Source organism: Gallinula chloropus, assembly GCF_964237585.1.
Source record: "Gallinula chloropus genome assembly, chromosome: 1".
Classification (NCBI taxonomy): domain Eukaryota; kingdom Metazoa; phylum Chordata; class Aves; order Gruiformes; family Rallidae; genus Gallinula; species Gallinula chloropus.
In genome coordinates, this window is record NC_140085.1 from 100,391,810 (window position 1) to 100,411,385 (window position 19,576).

The 19,576-nt window shown below is 43.9% G+C and overlaps 1 protein-coding gene across 1 annotated transcript in view; it reads left to right on the top strand.

The window, feature by feature from the left end:
* The window catches only part of PTGFRN (prostaglandin F2 receptor inhibitor), a gene marked incomplete at its 5' end in the record, with an annotated part of 66,167 nt that overhangs the window by 27,802 nt on the left and 18,789 nt on the right, over nt 1-19,576 (top strand). The window contains 5 exons of the mRNA XM_084277342.1: nt 1,526-1,891; nt 2,742-3,161; nt 6,419-6,802; nt 11,126-11,551; nt 18,436-18,855. Coding sequence (XP_084133468.1) covers nt 1,526-1,891; nt 2,742-3,161; nt 6,419-6,802; nt 11,126-11,551; nt 18,436-18,855 — 2,016 coding nt within the window. The remainder of the gene's footprint in view (nt 1-1,525; nt 1,892-2,741; nt 3,162-6,418; nt 6,803-11,125; nt 11,552-18,435; nt 18,856-19,576) is intronic.

Here is a 19,576-nt window from a genome sequence, read left to right on the forward strand (position 1 = left end):
TTTTTTTTTTTTAAGTTTTAAAAAAAAATTATTTTAAACACATCCTTTTCTGTGTTGCTCTGGAGGGGACAAGCTGCTCTTTGTAACAGGTTCCCCAGTGGGTGGTTGCTCTCCATGAGACTAACTTCTTTGCCCACACCTGGCTGCCTATTGGCACGATGGTTTTGAGCCACAAGTGGGGTCTTAATCTACAGCAAGATGACGTACCAAGTGATAGGAGGTGAAGGCTCAAAGTGTATTGGTGTTCATGTCACTAGCTGGTGACTTTCCCAATGTAGCTGGTAAATTAGAGCTGTTGTGGATTGAGGGTCTTTGTGTGTTGGGGGGTTGTTTGTTTAGATTTGGCTTTGCCTCTGTGGTAACCGTTTGGGCCTGCTGCTTCTGATGTTATTATGGCAATCTACTTGGTTTTAGCAAGACCTGTCCACTAGTGTTCTGGCTTCTCTTGTTCTACCTGGCTGCTAAAATATTTTGCTACGTATATGGAGCTGGTGGGATGCAGTCAGCTGTTCATGTTTGGAGACTGAAAAGATTTTTCTGGTTGATGCTATGAAAAGTTTGTGCCTTTGGGAAGTAAAAACCTGCCAAAATCCACATGCAGCTGCTGGGGTTATTCTTTGGGCTATGGAGCCAAATCAACCAGAAAAGTCTCCTGCTGCATCTTTGCCAGGTCCTCTGGCTAGCTGAAGTGGCTCATGCTTTTGCCTGCAGCATAGCATACCCCTCTGCCAGACTTCTGCAAAGAACTGCTGCTGCTGTTCTGTCTTTCTAGTGACAGTCCCAGAAAGCACGGTCTGAACACTGCGTGTTCCTCGGCTCTGGAGGAGCCTGCTCCGCTCATCCTCATGCGTTTTGGGACTTCTGTGGAAGAGGCAATGTGTGCTAGAAACATGTGTTTGCAGAAATCTGTTAAGCAAACTTTGTTGAAAGCAGTTTGTCCTTTCAAATCAGATAGGAAGGCAAGGAAGCTCACCTGTGTTAGAGAAGTCCTGACTCTTCAGGGCAGAAGTGACTACAGTCATTTTGGAGAATGTCAGCTCACCATTCTTATTGCCCTTGGGCTAAGGGAGAGTTAGTTTCCTATTTCAAACTCTACTGATGTCAGCAGAAGACTTACAGAAATGCCTGATTAGATTGTGCCCTCACTGTAGTAATGAAAGCCACTTATTAGTGTTGTTTAAGTACATTATCTAGCACTTAGCTTATAGTAGAGAAACTGCTACCCACTGGATCCGTGGCTGGTTCCCCCCTCTTTTTCTCTTTACGATTTTTTCTCTCTCAGTAGTTCATTATCCAATGTGTTACCAGATAAGGAATGAAACAAAGATTGCCCATGCTAAAAATGATGTGTTTTGGGGCTTCTGCTCCAGTGAGATGAAATGTTAATAAGAAATATCATTCTTACTAGCTCTAGCTTTCTGCAGAGCGGGGTGCCCAACTTTATTCTTTCTTTTCCCGCCCCCTCCCCCGTCCCTGAATCCCTGTGTTAACCGTGCATTCTCTCTCTCTTTATCCTCCTGTGTAGCGTTCTGCGGAGGGCGTATTGTGAGGGTGCCCAAAGGCCCTCTCATTCGCGTGCTGGGCACGGAGGTGGTGATCCCTTGCAGCGTTAGTGACTACGATGGACCCAGCGAACAGAACTTTGACTGGGAGTTCTCCCGGGAGACTGACTTTGTGCGGATAGTGAGTACCTGGGACTCGACGTTCACCTCTGAGGAGTACCAAAAACGTGTGGGCCATGGGGATATCAAACTGAGGCGGAGCAGCAACGATGCTGTGGAACTTGTGATTAGAAACATCCAGCCAACCGACCAAGGGAGATACAAGTGCTCCACGCCCAGCACTGATGCCACTGTTCAGGGAAATTATGATGCAGAGGTCCAAGTGAAAGGTATTTCTGAAGAGTGAGGTGTGCTCTTAAATTTGGTCTTTATATTGGTTATAGATCTGCCTTTAAAACTGTTCAATTTCTGTTACTTATGAGCATTGTGTTTTGGGTGGGTTGTTTTTTCTTTTCCCTGTTCCTGTTTAATTCTCATAAAGCCAAAATTGAAATTTGTGAAGTATTACAGCAAAGGCAAGTGAGGTGAAGAAGTGAAGAGAGGCTGTTTACAATAAAACCACAATTTTCCTTTTTTCTGTATAGTAAATATGTAAACAAAAATGGGAAAACCAAGCAGTGGGTTTTCTGAAGCTGTCTGCAAATGTTTAATGTCCCTAAGCCTCTGGGTAGAGAGGCTAACTTCAGGTAAAAAACACAGCCTGAATTCTCTCTCTTACTTAGTGTCATTTAGGGATTTTTCTATGTGAAGGAGGTAATCTTCCTTTTTGCCTTTAGCATGTTGATACGCAGTCATGCCTTAGCTTTGCGCTCTCATTTAGGGCTCTTCAGTAATTACTTGGGAGACTATTCCTTCTTTTTCAAGTATCTTTTACTCCCATGAAAATCAAAATGGTTCCAGATGCGAGTAGTCAGAATGATGATGTTTGGATGAGAAACTAAAGCGAAGGGAAGGATAAAAGAATTGGAATGCTTGTCTTGGCTTGTTTGAAGTGGAGCACTTCCTTTAATGGGTTTTCAGCTGAATTTGCTTGTTCCTGGAATATATATTGTGTGGAGGAAGGAACGGCTGGCCAGGTGTTGCTCTGTGGTAGTCTTACTGCTTCATATCTGTTGGTTGGTGTGGGTGTTCTGTTCTTGCTTCTGTTTTATGATGCTTGTGTCTCTTTTTTTTCTATAGTGATTTCTGACGGCTTATCACTGAGTGGTTCAAAAGCACGTTCCTCAATGTCTCTCAGGCTGTCTGAGGGTGACTCCTTCAAGCTGCGCTGCTCGGCGGTCACCACCTCACCAGAGCACACTCACCTGCATGTGACTTGGCAGATCAAAAGTGGGTCAGCGTGGCGGGACATCCTATCTTTGACTCATGAGGGCAAATTCCAGCCAGGCCCTGGCTATGAAGAGCGCTACCGTAATGGAGATATCCGCTTGGACACGGGAGCAAATGACACGTATCAGTTGTCTGTATCCCAGGTCTCACCCGTGGATGGGGGTGCCTACCGGTGCTTTGTGAGCGAGTGGGTGAGAGGGGCAGATAGCTCATGGCAGAAGATTCAGGAGAAGAATGTGGAGATTGCAAGCGTGGCAATCCAACGGACTGGTGAGTGCAAACTGGTGGGCCGGGGTCACAGCTTGTAGCTACAGCAGTGCTGTATCCAGACTCTTGATATTTTTGAGAACAGAAATTGGGTAAGCTGAACTAAGTGAGGATGCATTCCAGGAGAACCCAGAGTGCTGTTTGGATAGCTGGCCTGCTTCCATCTGAGTTGACAGAAAATGCTTGGCCTAATTTGTCTTTTGTTTTGGGGAGAAGGGGGATGACGTGGAAGGATTGATTGGAACCTCTTAGATGCCTAGACCTAGACTTTTATCTCATCCTTAGTCCACTTCAGATTGCTTCTGGGTTTTATATTTCTTAAATAAACACTGTATTTAACTCCTGAGCATCCCAAACCTTCCTTCTGTTTTCTCATTAATATAGGGTTGTCCCATAGCACTAAATAGCTGCACTCCTCTTGCAAAAGTGAGTCGTGATTCAGTGACAGATGTGAAGTTTCTCAGTATGCTGTTTATTAAGATAGATAGAAAGATCAAGAGAAAGGAGGAAAGCAGCAATAATTTAACAGGACAAATTATCCAGTGATGTTCTGTCACTGATACAGGATCATTGGTCTGTTTGTTCCACAGTGTTGGTAGGGGCCTAGGACAATAATGGTTCTGTTAAACACATCATTGCATGCTTGAATAAGGAGACAAAAACACATACAGAGCTTTGCTGACGATAACCAAATATCCCTGCCCACATACACTTCAGGAGTAGATGCACTAAGCACTTAATTGCATTAGGATTACCACTGCTAGTTGGAGGAGGGAAAGCGGGGAGTGATGCACCTTCTCACTCAACGGGTGGAAAAACAGACGATGATGGTCCCTCAGAAATGTGAGATTATGATGATATTTCAGAAGTGTTCAGACAAAAAGGGTATCTTTTCATTTTTGTAATCCTTTAATCACTACAGGGAGAACCCAGAACTGCTGGGGTTTTTTTGGCTAGATCACTTAGATGCTGGTACTACTTAGCCTGTGCAATTTGACAAGATCAATCAGCCCTCTCTTTTTCAGGATGTCTGTTACACAGTAAAGCTTGCAGGTGATCTCCGCAGAGGCAGGGCTTGCTTAATTAAGAGCTGTAATTCTTGATTTTGTTGTACTTTTGGAGAGTTTGGTTTAAGTTGATGGGGTTTAATCACTGGCTGAAAACAGGGTAGTACAGTAGTAGCGCATTTTTTTTAATGTAGCTTGAGTGTCTGGTTATGTTTTGGGGAGGTGTTTAGAGGTTTTTTGCCTTTGTTTTTAGCGCAGTCATTAGCAGCACCTGCACTGTCATGAATATGAAGGTTTTTTTAGTTCTGCTAAATGAGATAAGTAAGATGATGTGGAACTTTTTACTCACATATCCCATAGTCAGACTTAAAGAACATCTTGTGTTGGTATGCTAAACCTCTGCACTTTGCATGCCAAAATGGAGTTGACTTGTAGACTGTATGCCTGGTTACTGCATTTTGCTCATTCTCACCTGCTGTAGACTGTGGGATTAAACTCATAGAAAGAAAATTTAAACAAGCATTTATGTGGGTTTTAAAGATATATGAATTATCTAATTTTAAGTCATGCACAGGTTACTTGCATAACTGTGGAGTTGGGTTTTTTCTGTTGTTGCTCTTCTGTCTACTTGTCCATCACTCATCTCCTAAAATCATTATATCTGTGGGCCCAACATTGTTCCTGGATGCCTCTTTTTAATAGAGCCTTGCACCACAGGTGCATAGCTCTGAGGCCTTCATACATGTCTGTAACCAAAAAGGCAGCTCTGTATGCATGTACTTACTGCCAGATTCTGAATGCTTGTCACTATTTCATGAAGACAGAAATGTTCCCTGGAGAAATGCTGCTCTTAACCTTGCAAATGAGTCTTACTTTATGTTCTGGTATTAGCCTGTTAAATTAACCAGGCTTTCCTCCTGATGCCAATCCCATGATAAGACAATGAGGGAAGCTCTGAGATACCCATCATACAGTGGACTCTGCTTTACTGCTTGGGTGGGGCTTGCTACCCTCTGCTCAGTTTGACTGCTCTGTGCTATCAGGTGGTGAGCAGTGAGATGAGTATTGCTTGTTTTATCGGCAATAGTTCTGGCTGCTCAGTTTGGCTCTGGCTGCTACATGTTGTCTCTTGCTCCTGATGATAATCCTAGAAAGCTTTTACAGATGGGTACCTATTTTGTAGTAGATCATGGTTTTACACAGAAGTCTCTGGTCTATACCAGAGACATAGCTGCCTGTTTAAGGTAGGAGTCCATATTCTTGCTCATGGTCTTGGCTGTAGATCTGCTGAGAAGAGCCACTGTAGCAGCCCTGTCTGTGGCCTCAGTGAGAGCAACTGCGTCACTGTGGGAATGGTGCTGCGCTGCACTGTGCCTCCAATCTTTAGGCAGTGCAGAAGGAGGGAATGAGCAAGTGAAGAGATGTGGTGGCCAGGTAACTTGGTGAATGATTTGTGCTGAGGTTTACAAACAACACACAGAGCACTCCCTGTTCACCTCACACCAGTAACTAAGGCCAGCTTTTGTACTCCTGGTCTTGATACTGTCACCTTATGGCTTTCTTTTAAGAAAGCTGTGGCCAGCCTGGTGACCTAGAGAATGCAGAAGGTCCCATTTGAATGCTGACTATGACCATACATGCTATGTATATTAAAAATATTCAATGGTCATTGAAGGAGTTAAAATGTGTTTTAAATGGCTAATGGCATTTAAAGTCTCTAGAGTGTGCTGGTCAGGGCAGTAATGGAGCAGTCAGCAGCACAAGGAGTTATTGTTGCCTTCTGTTTGCTTCCATTTCATTGTTCTGGAACACACCTGAGGTCAGTCAGGACGCCAACATGGCCATGGCTGCTTCTCATTCTGTTTAGAGCAGCTTAAAACCATTTCATCAGAAACCCAAGTTAAGTTCTAATGTAGTTTCTAGTGATTTCAGCAGATACATTCTCTTCTGAGACAGATTCACAAAACACCTTGTCCTTCCTCTGAGAATGGAAAATCCTGCATGTGTTTTCCTGCTGTGTGAAGGTGATGTGTAGTTAGTGACTGGGACAGCCCTTCCTCCCCCTGCCCTCATCATGCATCCCTGGTTTGACTGATGTGTATTTCCCTTGTAACAGGTCATGCAACTCAATATCCAAAAGGTGTTTGAAGGTTGGGCTACTTACAGTGAACTCTTTTTTTTTCTTTTGTTTTCTTTTCCCTTCTTTTTTTTCCTTTTTTTTTTGGTTTACATTTTTGTCTTTTCATTTCTAAGCTCTAGATGTGGTCATCTCAACAAGCAACGTGTCTGTGACTGAAAGGGACTCCTTGGATCTTACATGCAACATTACAACAGATAGGAGTGGTATTTTCCAAACGGAGGTGATGTGGTATTTTTCTGCGACGCCTGACGATACCCTGTCAGATGCTCAGGTTTTGCTGAGCATGGACCGTGACTCTATCGTCAGTGATTCAGTTCTCATCAGCCTGAGCCACGTAGATAGGAACTCCTATCGCCTGTTGGTGCGTGATGTGGATGTGGAAGACTCTGGCTACTACTTCTGCCAAGCAGGTGTCTGGGTGCCACTGCACAACGGGAGCTGGCATAAGGTGGTGGAGAGGACATCGGCGCCAGTCAGCGTGGTGGTGACAGCATTAGGTGAGTGAGTCTGCTTTCAGACCTCATGGGTAATGTACCACTCTTTCCTTTGGTTCTGTCAGGAAAGACAGAGGACCTTGCAGAATCTCTTCTGCACAGATTTCTCTCTCATCTGCTTCTGTCATCTGTATGTTCAGGTGTATCTCACATATAAAAATACTCATCTATCCTGTGGGGTTCTGGGCCTGTGTATTATTGGGGTTTAGGTTCTCTTGCCACATGTCCCACCCATGCTCCACTTTCTGGTGTCATTGAACAGTCTGCAATTGGGAGAAAGAACTTAAAAGCCTGTCTTGTTTTCCAGGAGTTGAAGCTGCACGTTTGTCATGCTGGCCTCTTTCACCTCCCTTGTACCATTAGCTGGGCTCTGATCAAGCAACAGGCATTCTCTCTGAGCTCTGAACAGAGTGATACCAGATACTTCCCCTGATTTGAGTCGTATACCATAAAAAATTATTTACAATGGAAACTTCATAATGAATACTAGTGTTCAAAGTTGTTGGATTTTTTTGTTGTTTTAATCACTAGAGACAGCCCACATCCTACCAATGGATTTAGAATGGAACATTTAGAATGGCTTTATATTCTTCTCTGTCAACATAAAAGTCCATTTTATGAGACCATGCCACATAGCTGTTGATAAGTGTCAGTGAGTGCAAAAGACCTGGCTTGTGGCTAATGATTAGCATAGTAGCCACTAGAACAGATTTTCCTGCAGTATTAAAAAACCCAATCTGTGTGGGGCATTCTTCATCATTCAGTCCTAGAGAAGAGTAGATTTTTAGCCTTTTGGACAAGCAAAGTATTATTTGTGCACTTGAAGTTTTGACTTCTGTGTTACTTTAGCATTTCTACAGAAAGTTTTTTTTTTTAATACATCAGTGTGTGGGGGGTGGAAATCTACTTAAACAGAAATGTGAGGATCTTCAGTCTCCCCTTCCTTAATCTCCTATTTGTTCTTGCAGCTCTCATACTACCAATGCCCACATTTTTTTGCAAGGGACAGGTTAGAAGCGGCTGTGTTTAATAGTTGTTCATTTCAGACTTGTTGACTGAATGAGGAACAGAAGCTGTAGATAAGAGGTTCAACGGGCTTATCAGATCTACCTGGCCTACAAGAGCAGGATGACAGTATCTTTCCTTACATCCTCATCCCAAAACAAAGCAGTTTTGGAGATCCACTGTCTCATATGCATGCTGCAGACTGTAAAGCTCTTGCTTTGCATTATCCCAGTTGAACTCTCTTAAGCTTTGGAGATCTCTCTTTATGTAAATATCCTTAGAAGCAAAGTTACTTGGGAGAAACACTTAACACAAAACTCCAGCAAAACCTATAAAGCCTGTCATTTTAGGGATAGGTCTAGATATGTCAACCTACCCATCCTAATCTTGAGGAGGGAATAACTTCAGTTTAGGAGCAATGAAACTCTGGATGGTGTTGCAGGATGTTGTAGGTACGACATCTATCCACACCTGCTAAAGTTCATGCAGTATCAGTTGTGTTGGAAGCATGAGTGAATGTAGATGTGAACTGGGGGGCAATTGGCAGAGCAGTAGTACTTGGTGTTTGTCCCCAGCTTTGGATGTAAGCATCTGGGCCTGAACCCTCTCAATGTACCTGTTTGGAGCCTCTTGTCATCAGAAACTGGTGGTACTGACCAGTTACAAAGGCAGAACTCCTCCAATATAAAAGGACTGAATGAGCATATAGAGAGCCTGGTTTTCAGAAATAAATAGCTGTGTCACGGGGTTAAACCCCAGTGAGAATGACTTTAAATTTAGTGTTTCAGCATTGTACAGAGCAGCTGAGCCGTGGCTGTCTCCCAGCGTACTGGTAATGTGTGCTTGAAGTGCGCGAGTGATGAATGTCTTCATTTCCTGTCCTCATTCAGCCATTCCAATGGCACGTTGAACTTGTGAGTGATCCTTCCTCCCCCCACTTGTGTGCACGCACGCACACACGTGCACGTGTGCACAGATGCACTACGTGCTCATGTACTCCTGTAGTGCTCGTGCCTCTAGGACTGTTCTTCAGCCTTTCCATTCCAATCTGGCAGTATTTGGCAACAAGAAAGAATAATCTGCTCTTCAGCAGATGCTTGGTTGCTAGGGCAAGGGAAAGTACAACAAATTTTCAGCATTTGAGGTTTTCAGCTGCATCTAGAATTCACCAGCCCCTCCTCCTTAATGGAAGTTAAGAGCTGCTGGAGTATTAAGTCATTGAACTGTCAGTGAGGCTGTTCTTTGACAGCTGACAGAGTGGAGGAATGAGGTTTATCCAGCCAGCCTTTTATTCTTCCTAAATCCTCTGTCTGAGTGTCTGTCAGGGTGAAGCGCCTATCTGGAGTGGTGCTGTCAAAGCCAAAACTCTTCTTAGCAGTCCTTCCCCTGCCCGCAGATAAAGCAAACCTGAAGTGATTTTCTAAGCACTTGAGTTTCTTGCAGCTTTCTCCTTTTTGTGTTGCTGTCTAGGAAAGAGTGTCTGCTTTCACAGTCTTTGTTGCTATGAAAATATTAATTGGTCTGGAATGCCTTCTTTTGTCGGGGGGGGGGAGAAGGGACGGAGGGGGCAAAGGGGAATAAAAAAATTGCAGAGCATGAGCAGTATGAGGCTCTGGAGAAGGCTAGTTTTTCATGAATGGGACAGGAATGGGCGTGTAGTTGTAGGATCTATCAGGACTTAGACCAAAAGTGGGTTTTGGTCACAATTAATAACCTATACCTTGGTTGCAGCAGAGAAATCTGTGCATTTTCCTCTTATTTTGCCTTCTACTGAAAATGCACTGAAGTCTGTACTTTTTGCTCACTGGTAGTAGGTACTATGGACTTGTGTAAACGGTAATTTTACGCTTGTATTACCTAACACTGCACAAACCCACCATCAGTGTCACTAGACTCTCTGTAGTGTCTGGGGTGTGTTAATACCCTTGTCCTTGCTAGATGCAAGGACAGTGTGTGCAGAGCACTTGAATGATGAGAGGTCTTTCCTGCAAGCTGACATAGGAGCCTCTAGCCTGCTTGATGCCATTGTTTTTATCTTCTGCATCTGAAGTCCAAAAGTGCATGTGCACACACAGTTTGCGCAGCAATTCTATTAAGATGCTTTATTATCTTGGCTCATTGGTGAGCTAAGCCTAAGCTTTAGCCTTGGATTGCCTTCTCTGTCCCAATTATAGCTTCAGTTAATTGTTTCTAGGTGGGCAAAATGCCAAACAAAACATAAAGCAAGAAATAAATATAGAGCACTGAATACACTTGGGATATAAAAGCCATGTGATGAGTATTGGCCGAACAGTTGGAAAGCTAGTCCTTTTTCTGAATTATAGTAGACAGCAAGACAGAAAAATATTCCAACACTAGTAAATAAATATGTATTTCCTTAGTGGTGTGAGGTTCTCTCTCTAATCTTTTTCCTTTACTATCTCTGCAGTCTGAGAGAAAATAGTCATGCGGCTGCCTTATCGCTTTTAGGCTCTGGACAGTCAGCTATTTCAGATTTAAATACAACAGCCCCGTTCTTAACCCATGAATTTCAGGCACTTCTTTTCAAGCATGAGGCATTCCAGCCTTATAGCTGTGCAGCATGTGCTTCTCTCTCCAGACTGTGAAGCTCTTCTAATCTATGCATCATTGACTCTTAAACTACTTAATATTTATTATGCTGCCTGTTGAAATGTGCTATGCACAGCTAGCTGTGCTGCCTGTAACCAGTGCCAATGGTAGTACCCATGCCCCCTGGTGTTGGTGTCTGGATGGGTGAGGTATTCAATTTTTGGTGGTTTTTGGGGTTTTGTAGAGACGTGATGGGATGGTTAATTGTGGAAAAGTGGAAAAGAAAGCATTTCAGGACAGGAAATGGCATCTTATCCTGGAGAGGAATTGGGGAAATGTGATGTCTCTGGTCAGTCCAAAGCTTGAGAACATCTGCCTTAGGCATTGGGACAAGTACAGAAGGTGGCTGGCTGGGCTGAAACTGAACCTACTTGGGGACTTCTTGGAGCCAGGCCTAAAGAAAGGAATGATTTTCCTCAACAAGATTTTAGTCCTGATTTTTTGAAATGGTTTGACTAGACATAGAAAACAAAAGGTCTTGTTTGGAAATGTAGTCTTAAGGATACTTGTGTCAGCCTGGTGCAAGCCTGAGAGCTGGAGTCCAAGTCCCTGGGTCTTATAAGAAGCACATGTATTTTGGCAGGGCTCTTACCTCAGGTGCTTTCGGAGACTGGACACTTGAAGTCAGCAGCTTCTCCTAATAAACTCTGGCACTTTCTCCTTCCTGCTTGTAGATTCTAACCTCTTTCCTCTGGGTTTCCTCTTCTGCAGAGCCAGACTATGAGGTGTTTCTGAATGCATCTAAAACACCCAAGTTTTCAGATGACCCCACAGAGCTCAGCTGCAGGATCACAAATGCCCAGGACACCGAAGCCAACATCCGCTTCACAGTTTCCTGGTACTACAGGCAGCGCCTGCGCAGTGATGATGTGGCGGCAGAAGAACTCCTGGCCATGATGGATGCAGACTGGACTTTACAGCTTGGGGACAGGAGCAGAGAGCGGACTCAGAATGGGGAAATAATCTTCTCTAAAAAAGATGCTGACACCTTCAGTTTACGAATCCAGTGGACTTCAGAAAGTGACAGAGGGGATTACTTCTGTGTCATCTCTGCGTGGAGCAGGCACCGCAACAACACCTGGGTAAAGAGCAAAGATGTGAGATCTGCACCTGTCAGCATTTTCTGGGCTACACAAGGTAAGAACCTTGCATCTCTTTGCTGAAAGACCTAGATGGCTTGAGATAGTTTTCTCTTGAGTAAGCTTGCATCCAGAAGGCCTGCTAATGGGCTTTGGAAATGGGTCTCTGAAAAAACACTGTTAGCTTCTGTAAAAGCGTCGTCTTTGTGGAGCAAGGTAACTCCTTAACAGCACTTACCAGTTTTATGCAACAGTTTGGAGTAGAAGTGTAAAGCAGACATGCATCAATCAACCTATGCTCAGAGTTCCAGGACCTGGGTTGTCATTGTGGCACCCAGCAGTGATGCTGGGGTTATTGCACCCCTTTCATGATTTGGGGTATTTTGGTGTCTCTAGGATGCATTTTACTGATAGCAGTGGTTGGTCTTGAAGTGAGAAGACAAATGCCATTTGCTTTAGGTCTTCCCTATCTGGCAGTTTGAACATTTTTTTTTTTCTCTGCTACAAACCCGTGTTTAGAAGGTGCTTATGAGGAAGTTCATGGGCATAATACTTCCAGAGTATCAAAAATAAATGGGCAGCTGAGATAAGTCATTCAATGATTTAGTTGGGTCCAGGCCTTTTTTGGGCAGATGTGAACAGCTCTGAGCAGTATTTGAACTGACTCTGGGAGCATTTCTTAGAAACTAGAGTTACAAGCTTCATGCTTGTTTAAAATGGGTGTATGTATATTGGGTGTCCTTTTGGAGTGATGCTGTTTTGGCTTAGGTGAGAGGTCATGCAAGAAGGTCTGTTGGATAGGGATAGAAGGAATAGGATAACCTGGGAAGTAAAGCCTTTGGCAAAAAAATCTGTGCTTAGCTAAGCTGTGTTTAACCTGATAGATTTTTATTTTGTTTTTTTAAACAATCCAGCTCAGGTACTTAGAGCAGAGAACTATATTTCAGAGACAAGTAGTTTGAAATCAGTTTAAAGTTGCTTGGGGATAATCCCTGAACAGCGAATTGGAAAGACCTTCTGCTGTGATTCTGCTTCAGTGGAGAGAGAAATGGTGGGCTGCTTGAGTGGTACTCCCCTTGTCCCGAGACCTTTTTGTGGCCCACAGAAAGGTCGTTTTTGTTGCTGAAGCCGACTTCTCCAGCAGGAATGAGACCTCTCATTAATGCTGAATGCTGGTCACAATTAGTTGAGTTGTTTTGCCCCAGCACAGAGTGTGTGTTGTGCGCTTGTGCTTGCACGCGCGATGGATCATCGCCTTCAGAGCAGCCAGAGAGACCAGCTGGAGTTGAAAAGTCTCAGCCTGTGTTGACATTTCCGAGGGAAAACAAATCGTGACAGGTGTGAATGCTCCCTTGTTTCTGGTTTTATTCCAAAAACTCTGCTAATTTTGCAACACAAATCTAAATGTTATAGTCCCCATGCTGAAAAGTACGTTTTGTTGCCAAAACTTGGAGTTGGGGGATTGTATGATATGAAAGTGAGCTCTCCTACAAATACATTATCTTCCTGGAGAAAGCATGCCTTATTTATATATGAAGGGGAGGGGCAATACATAGATTTGATTTCTCCTTCTTCCCTTCCATGCCTCATGTTCCCCCATGCTCTTTCAGCACTCAAGCCCCAGATGCCTTTCTCTGCGGGTTGTGTCCCCTGCCATATCCAATTCCTGTGAGCTCCAGACTCGGCTGTGAGCCCAGTGCTGTAGCCAACAACTATGAAGGAGTTAATCTGCTGCTGCCTCTGCTCTTGTATGTTTTGACAAGTATCTCTGGTGATTTGAGTCCCTAACTGCTCCCAGTGCTTATAAAAGCAAGCAGCTAGGCTCCCACGTGTTTGCCTAAGGAGAGAAGAGAAATTTGCCTCTTCCTTGGATAGCTTGTGTCTGCCTACATAGAGATTTTCTTCCAATTATTTCATTACTTGCATTGTCCATCTTAACTTCAGAGCAGTGCTTGGTGGTGGGGAGGACTTCATAGAAATCCCACCTTGAAAAAGGTTCTTCTGATTTTTTTTTTTTTGAGCAAGGCTTTGTTGTGTCTGTGGGTCAGTCAGCACAGAGGGGTGTTCAGGAAAATGGAAGCCTTTCTTTGAAATGTAAACATGGGAAGATGTCAAAGTCCTCTTTCTCTGCGTTGTATAAGTTGTATGTTTGCCTATTTTAACTTGAGTTTTTTATCTTTTTCTATTCGGTTCTGTTCAGACCAATAATACTCACATGTCTTTCTGCTTACTCAGCGTTGCAAATGCAGCCTATCACTATCATAGATCACTGTTTTTGACATGGTCTGCCTGATTTGTTTCTTTTCTTCTTTCTTCTCTCCTGTGTCAAGGGGACGAATAAAGCATCCTTATCTCACCTCACAAATGAAGACCATCAATTATATTGTTATTTTTTGCTTGTTTAGAGTACAAATTCCAATCAGTTAAAAGGGGTGAAGAGAGGAACTGTTTTTTGACAGGCTCTGTCAAAAGAAAGGTTTGATAGTTTAGAAGATAATTTTATTAATTTGAGTGTGAGTACTACCTGCATTTAAAACACAGTTACCACTTGCAATGGAACACAGAATTGGTGCTTGTTTCCTAATCTGGTGTTGTCAGCTTTGGATACTCATGGAATTCTTTGCAAAAAAGAAATGGTATCCTCTAATTGAAATTCCAGACACCAAAGGTACTATTATTTGGGGTTTGGTTAATATTTTGGTCTTTAATTTACAAAGCAATTGTATTTAACATAATGTTACCTAAATGCTTGCTCAGGGTTCTCCCATCATATTTAATTTGGAGCAAGGTCATCTTAATCTTTCAGAAAATCCTGCAAACCGAGAACAGGTGGTATTTCTACCACCCAGTTGTCTTTTACCACCACCACCTCTTTTTTCTCTTGCTGGTGGATGATGGACACTGCATAGTACAGACAAGCAGTGCCTCCTGAGCAAAGACATTCCCATACCTGTGGCCCCAGGCTGCCAGGTGTACACACCAGTTTGGGTGTAGAACAAGAAAGTACATTAAGTTAGGTGTTCAAGCCTCAGTCAGGGTGGCTGGGCCCCTTATGCCCATCGCTGCATGAGAGTGAAGCATTTACATTGTTTGCTTGGCAGGTGAGCTGGCTGGTGAGGGTGGTCTAGTTGTGTGTGTCTGTGTGTGTGCAGCAGTGGGGAGAGCCCATCGTGTTGTCTGTACGCGTATCGGGTTGTTGTGCCGCCTGTATCTTCAGAGCTCTTGGTATCAGAGCTGCAGGGGTGTAAATTGTACTTCAGGGTGTTGTATAGCCGCCTCCTACAAAGGCAAAGCTGTCATTACCTTAATGTCTGTTGCATTCCTTGTACTTGCAGTCTAGCTAGTGCACTGGGGGATGAAGAAGCCTTTATGAATATTGAGATGGTGTTACACGAGGCTGCTGATGAGACAGGAGGCTCTGAGGTGGCTTTTAGCTGTGCCCATTTGCGCTGCTTTTCTGACCTGAGTGTTGGGAAGGTGTTTACTGTTTCCTGAAGTCTCCTTGCCCTTGTAGCTCTTAGGCTTCTCTAGCAATTTCACTGGCTTGGACGAGGTAAAAACTTGGTTTTGGGCACTACCCAGGAAGTACTGGTGAGTGTGAGCACAGACTTTGTGGTAGAGAGCAGGGGAATTACAGTGCGGCTCAACCACTTGGAGCGGCCAGTGATGGCAGGCACAGGCATCATGTGCTGCCAGGCTCCAAAGTACAGGTTATTACTCAAATTTTAACTGCATCGTTTGGCTAGCATTTCTTTTGCTGCTAGCCCCCTCTCTTGGAGCAGTGCCCAAACTGGTTAAAAGCTTTGGGGTATGGTTTACTTAAGATCTTTCCCTGACTGCTCTCCAACGTAAACTCTGCGAGTCTCTGTCTCCTGTGCATGACTGACCAGGGTGTGTTGTGATGTGCTTTTTGCTCATGGAGCTTTACAGGAAATAGGTGAGACACTGCATGGAATTGCAGGGGTGTGTGTGTGGAGAGAGAAGTTGCAAGGGTAGTGGTCAAGACACAGACATTGTTCCCTTGGCAATTTTTAGAAGATTATAAATGAGATCTTAAAATGCATTTCTTGGATGAAAATGTTTTTGACCTCTGTCCCATCTTATGTTCTAAGATGTGATGAGGAGTTTCTGTTAACATAGGAAACGTGAAGAAACTTTCCATTCCCACTCAAATTTTCTTGCAGATTACTGTAATTTCTAATCTAAGTGCCAAATCTTTTGCTTCCCCTTTTTCCTATGATATGCACTGTTACAGAGACCACTACAGGCTCTTCTAGCTGGGGGTGATGGAGTGCTAATTATATTGCATCTGCTGTTACTGAAGGAGAACAGTTTTGGCACAGAACTCTACTGTTAAGAATGGCAATCCGGGCTTTTCTAGTTGATAGGATATGGAGTGGGTTTTAAACTTTGTTATATACACCGGTCTCTAGTATTACTGCAGACTCAGAAATGCTCTTTTGATCCTTTTTTACTTTCATGCAACAAGAAACATTCACCACCTGTATGTGCTGGTTTTTTGTCCCCTATTCTATCCTGGTCTGTGTTTCTTAAGGCCTCACATAGGAGGTGCCTATACCTTTTGTATTCATCCAACCTAAGGAATTTTGGGTTTTAAAAGGTAGAAAAATCCTTTGAAAGGACTTTAATAAGAATATATCTCCATATTCTCTGTTCCGCATCCTATTTTCTAACCCTTTTGAATTCTGCCACTGTTTCCTGGCTACATCTCTGGGCCTCAGATGTTCTTTTCTACAAACTCCACAGATGGCATTTATGCTGCTGTCCCATGCTACTGCTACTCTGTCTCATTTTCTTTAGAGAAAAAAGAAATGTTAAAAGCAGCATTTTCTGTGGCCTTCATATAGAAGGTCAAGAAAAGATGTCTAGGAACAGAGTTTGCTCTATCCTAACTGGGGACAAGACACTCACCTGTATACTGCTGCCTGACCTGTGGCTTGGGGAATAGGTAAAAAGGCATTTGGAGCCCAGGTAGTAGGGAGGCTGTCTCTTCTCAGCTGTTGGTCTGGTCATGTGAAGGTATTTGTCTGAAGTACACGTATGAGAGTCCAAATGCAAGATTTCTTTTTTGTGTGTCTGTGTGCCTGGGACCCAGTGCTCTGGCATGAAGATCAACAGCACAGAGAACCTTTGCCCAGAGCCTTCTTACAAAGTCTAGGAAGCAGCCAACTGTGGAAGACAAGTATGGCTAACTGTTTGTGCTTCTGTTTTTGGGCCAAAAATACAACCTTATGAAGAGGGGGGATATCAGAATGTAATGATCACAGAATGAGGAAGAAATAGATTTAAAGTCTAGGGTCAGCTGCATCATGACTTCTCACACAAGGGAGCAGGAATGACTCTGTGCAACTTCATTTGTGACTGTACCCTGAATGCTTAAATGTGCAGCTCTTGTGTTCCCACTTTCTTTGCGGTGGAAGTGTGTGTGTGGGTGTGTTGGTGTGGAGTATCAAGTAATTCTGGGCTCAGCCAGACCACTAGAAGCATCTCAGCCTTCCTCACTCCTGCTGTTTCTTTATATAGCTTTGTGCTGTGATCTGCTTTATACAGTACTGATTTAAAGTTGTCATACTGGGCTGCTCATCTTGTGGGCTGTGTTTACTCATTGTGAAAACTGCTGCTTGAAGGCAAAACACTGCAAAATGTAATCTTGACAAGTATCTTGTTGCTCTTACAGGGAGGGCATAAATATTACTGCATTTAGTTCAGTTTTGGGGAATGTGTAGCAATCTCACACTGCTTATCCCTTTTCCTGGGAAGTTTCACCCTGTATAAAGTGAGATCTGTGTAGGGATTTTTCCATGTGTGTACACTAGTTTTTATATGGGGGGAGAGGGGAGAATATGCTGTAGCAAAGTATGTCCAGAAAAGTTGGACTGACTGCTGCTTTGGGAGGGAGCTGTAAGCTGCGTGTTCTGTCCCAAGATCCTTTCCTTAGGAAGAACCTGAGTGTGTGGGTTGTCTCTTCATCACAGTGCTGGGAAACTAACAACTTCCTTTCCTTTTATCTGGTTTTGATTTCAGTCACTCCTCATTTTCTCAATTTCTTCTTGTGAGCTTGTATTTTTTTGTGCCTTGGGGCTGTAGTCCTAGATGTATAATTTTCCCTATCTCTGTAATTAAGGGATTTTTGGGATTGAGGAGCCAGCAGACTTGGACAGTGTGGGGAAGAAGGGAAAAGAAAGTGAGCAGTAAGTGCTGTTGGCATTCTTGATGCCAGATGGGCTGTTGGGAAATGTTAAGGCTTCTGGTAGGCTTATACTCAGGTGAACATGTGAGAAGCAAGGGAAAAGAACATGGGGGGGGAGACAGTTATGTGGAACTCCAACACAGAGGAGTGTGTGTGGGGATGCTGGGGATGGAGATTTCTCCCTGTTACCGCCACCCTTTTTGCCATGTATTTTGACTGATCTGGAGAGTTCAACTGAATGTGTCTGGGTTGCTGTTAGAGTGTATTTTCAGGGGAAATAAAGGAAGCTGTTGATCAAGTCACTGGAAGCTTTTCCCACTAGTCATGAGCATTTCAGCAGTGTCTTTGTACCCTGTTGCTGAGGGTGCTCTTCCAGATCCAATGTAAAACTGTGACTCTTGAGTTCTGTCTAATCTCTCTACTCCTGAATTAAAAAAGCCTGGAGGTCTTGTCATGCTATGACCTGTGTACTGCATTATCTGTTCAGTATTTAGTGTTTGTATGAATCCTTGCATCTTGACCCAAGAACACAAGCTGTTGTGTACTGTTGTGTGCCCTTGTTAAGTAGCATTCTTGGATGTCTGTGTTTGTATAGATAAATGTACTGTGATTTGTCTCCAAAAAAAAAAGCATCTGGCTTATTTGCAACCTTCTAGGTTGAAAGGTGCTACAGAGATACCTGCACCTATTTATTAACCCCTCTCTTGCTGCTTATTTCCTTCCCTCTTCAGATTACACGCTTACAGTGGAGGCGGTGAAACTGAAGCCGTTCTTTGTGGCAGGCCACACCTTTGAGATGACATGCAAAGTGTCATCACAAAACATCAAGACCCCGCGCTACTCTGTCCTGATCACAGCGGAGAAGCCGCTCGCGGACCAGTCGAGTCCCAACGGCACCACTCGCATCATCTCCTTGAACCAGGACTCGGTGGTGCGGCTGGAGGACTGGACGGACCAGGCCCGTGTGGACGGCGTGGTGCTGGAGAAGGTCCAGGAGAACGAGTTCCGCTACAGGATGTACCAGACCCAGATTTCGGATGCGGGGCTGTATCGCTGTGTGGTGACTGCCTGGTCTCCAGGGGGTGGTGGCATGTGGCGTGAAGCAGTGAATGGCTTATCCAACCCTATCCAGATAGACTTCCAGACGTCAGGTTGGTATGGAATCTGGCAGCTGTGTGGCTAAGCCAGAAAGGGAGAGAGTTCTTAGATGCTCCTCCAGCAATTTCCCTGTTTCTGGAAAATACCTTCTCTTTGGAACATGGAAGGGCTCTCCAGATGGTACGATGGCTGAGAGCTTTGCTTATCCCCTTTGGTGGAACTTGTGTCCTCGCTATTGTTTCTTTACAGAGAGATGTTTAACAAATTTGCTGTAACCATAATACCTGGATTTTTCTTCATTAATGCAGCTTTTATGCTCCTACAGGCTCAGAGCTGGTTCTCAATATGGAATAATTGCTGCCACATTTGCTGGCATTATCACTAGATTGCTGTTTGGTAATGCCTGCTCTGGAAGAACGTTAATATAAGTTAGGTTTCTGTTCCAAACCAGGCTTGATTAGCATAGCATTATCTTGCCTGAGCACACCTTTCTGTTGATGTAATTGCAGAGACCTGTCAGGTGAAAGTAATGGTAACATTTTGTCCATCACTGCATGTGTATCCTGCCACTGGAAGACATCAGAGACCCCTGGTTGGCTGGACCACGAAGCTGCACAAACTGGGATGAATTTCAGTATCATCCTGTTCCTCACACCCTTGTTTGAAACCCTCACCTTTTAGCTGTAACTTAGCCTGCCTGTTGAGATTTTTCTAGAGAAGTGTGCATGTCCTGATACACTGCTGGGTGGAGAGAGGGTGGGACAGGGATGGTTT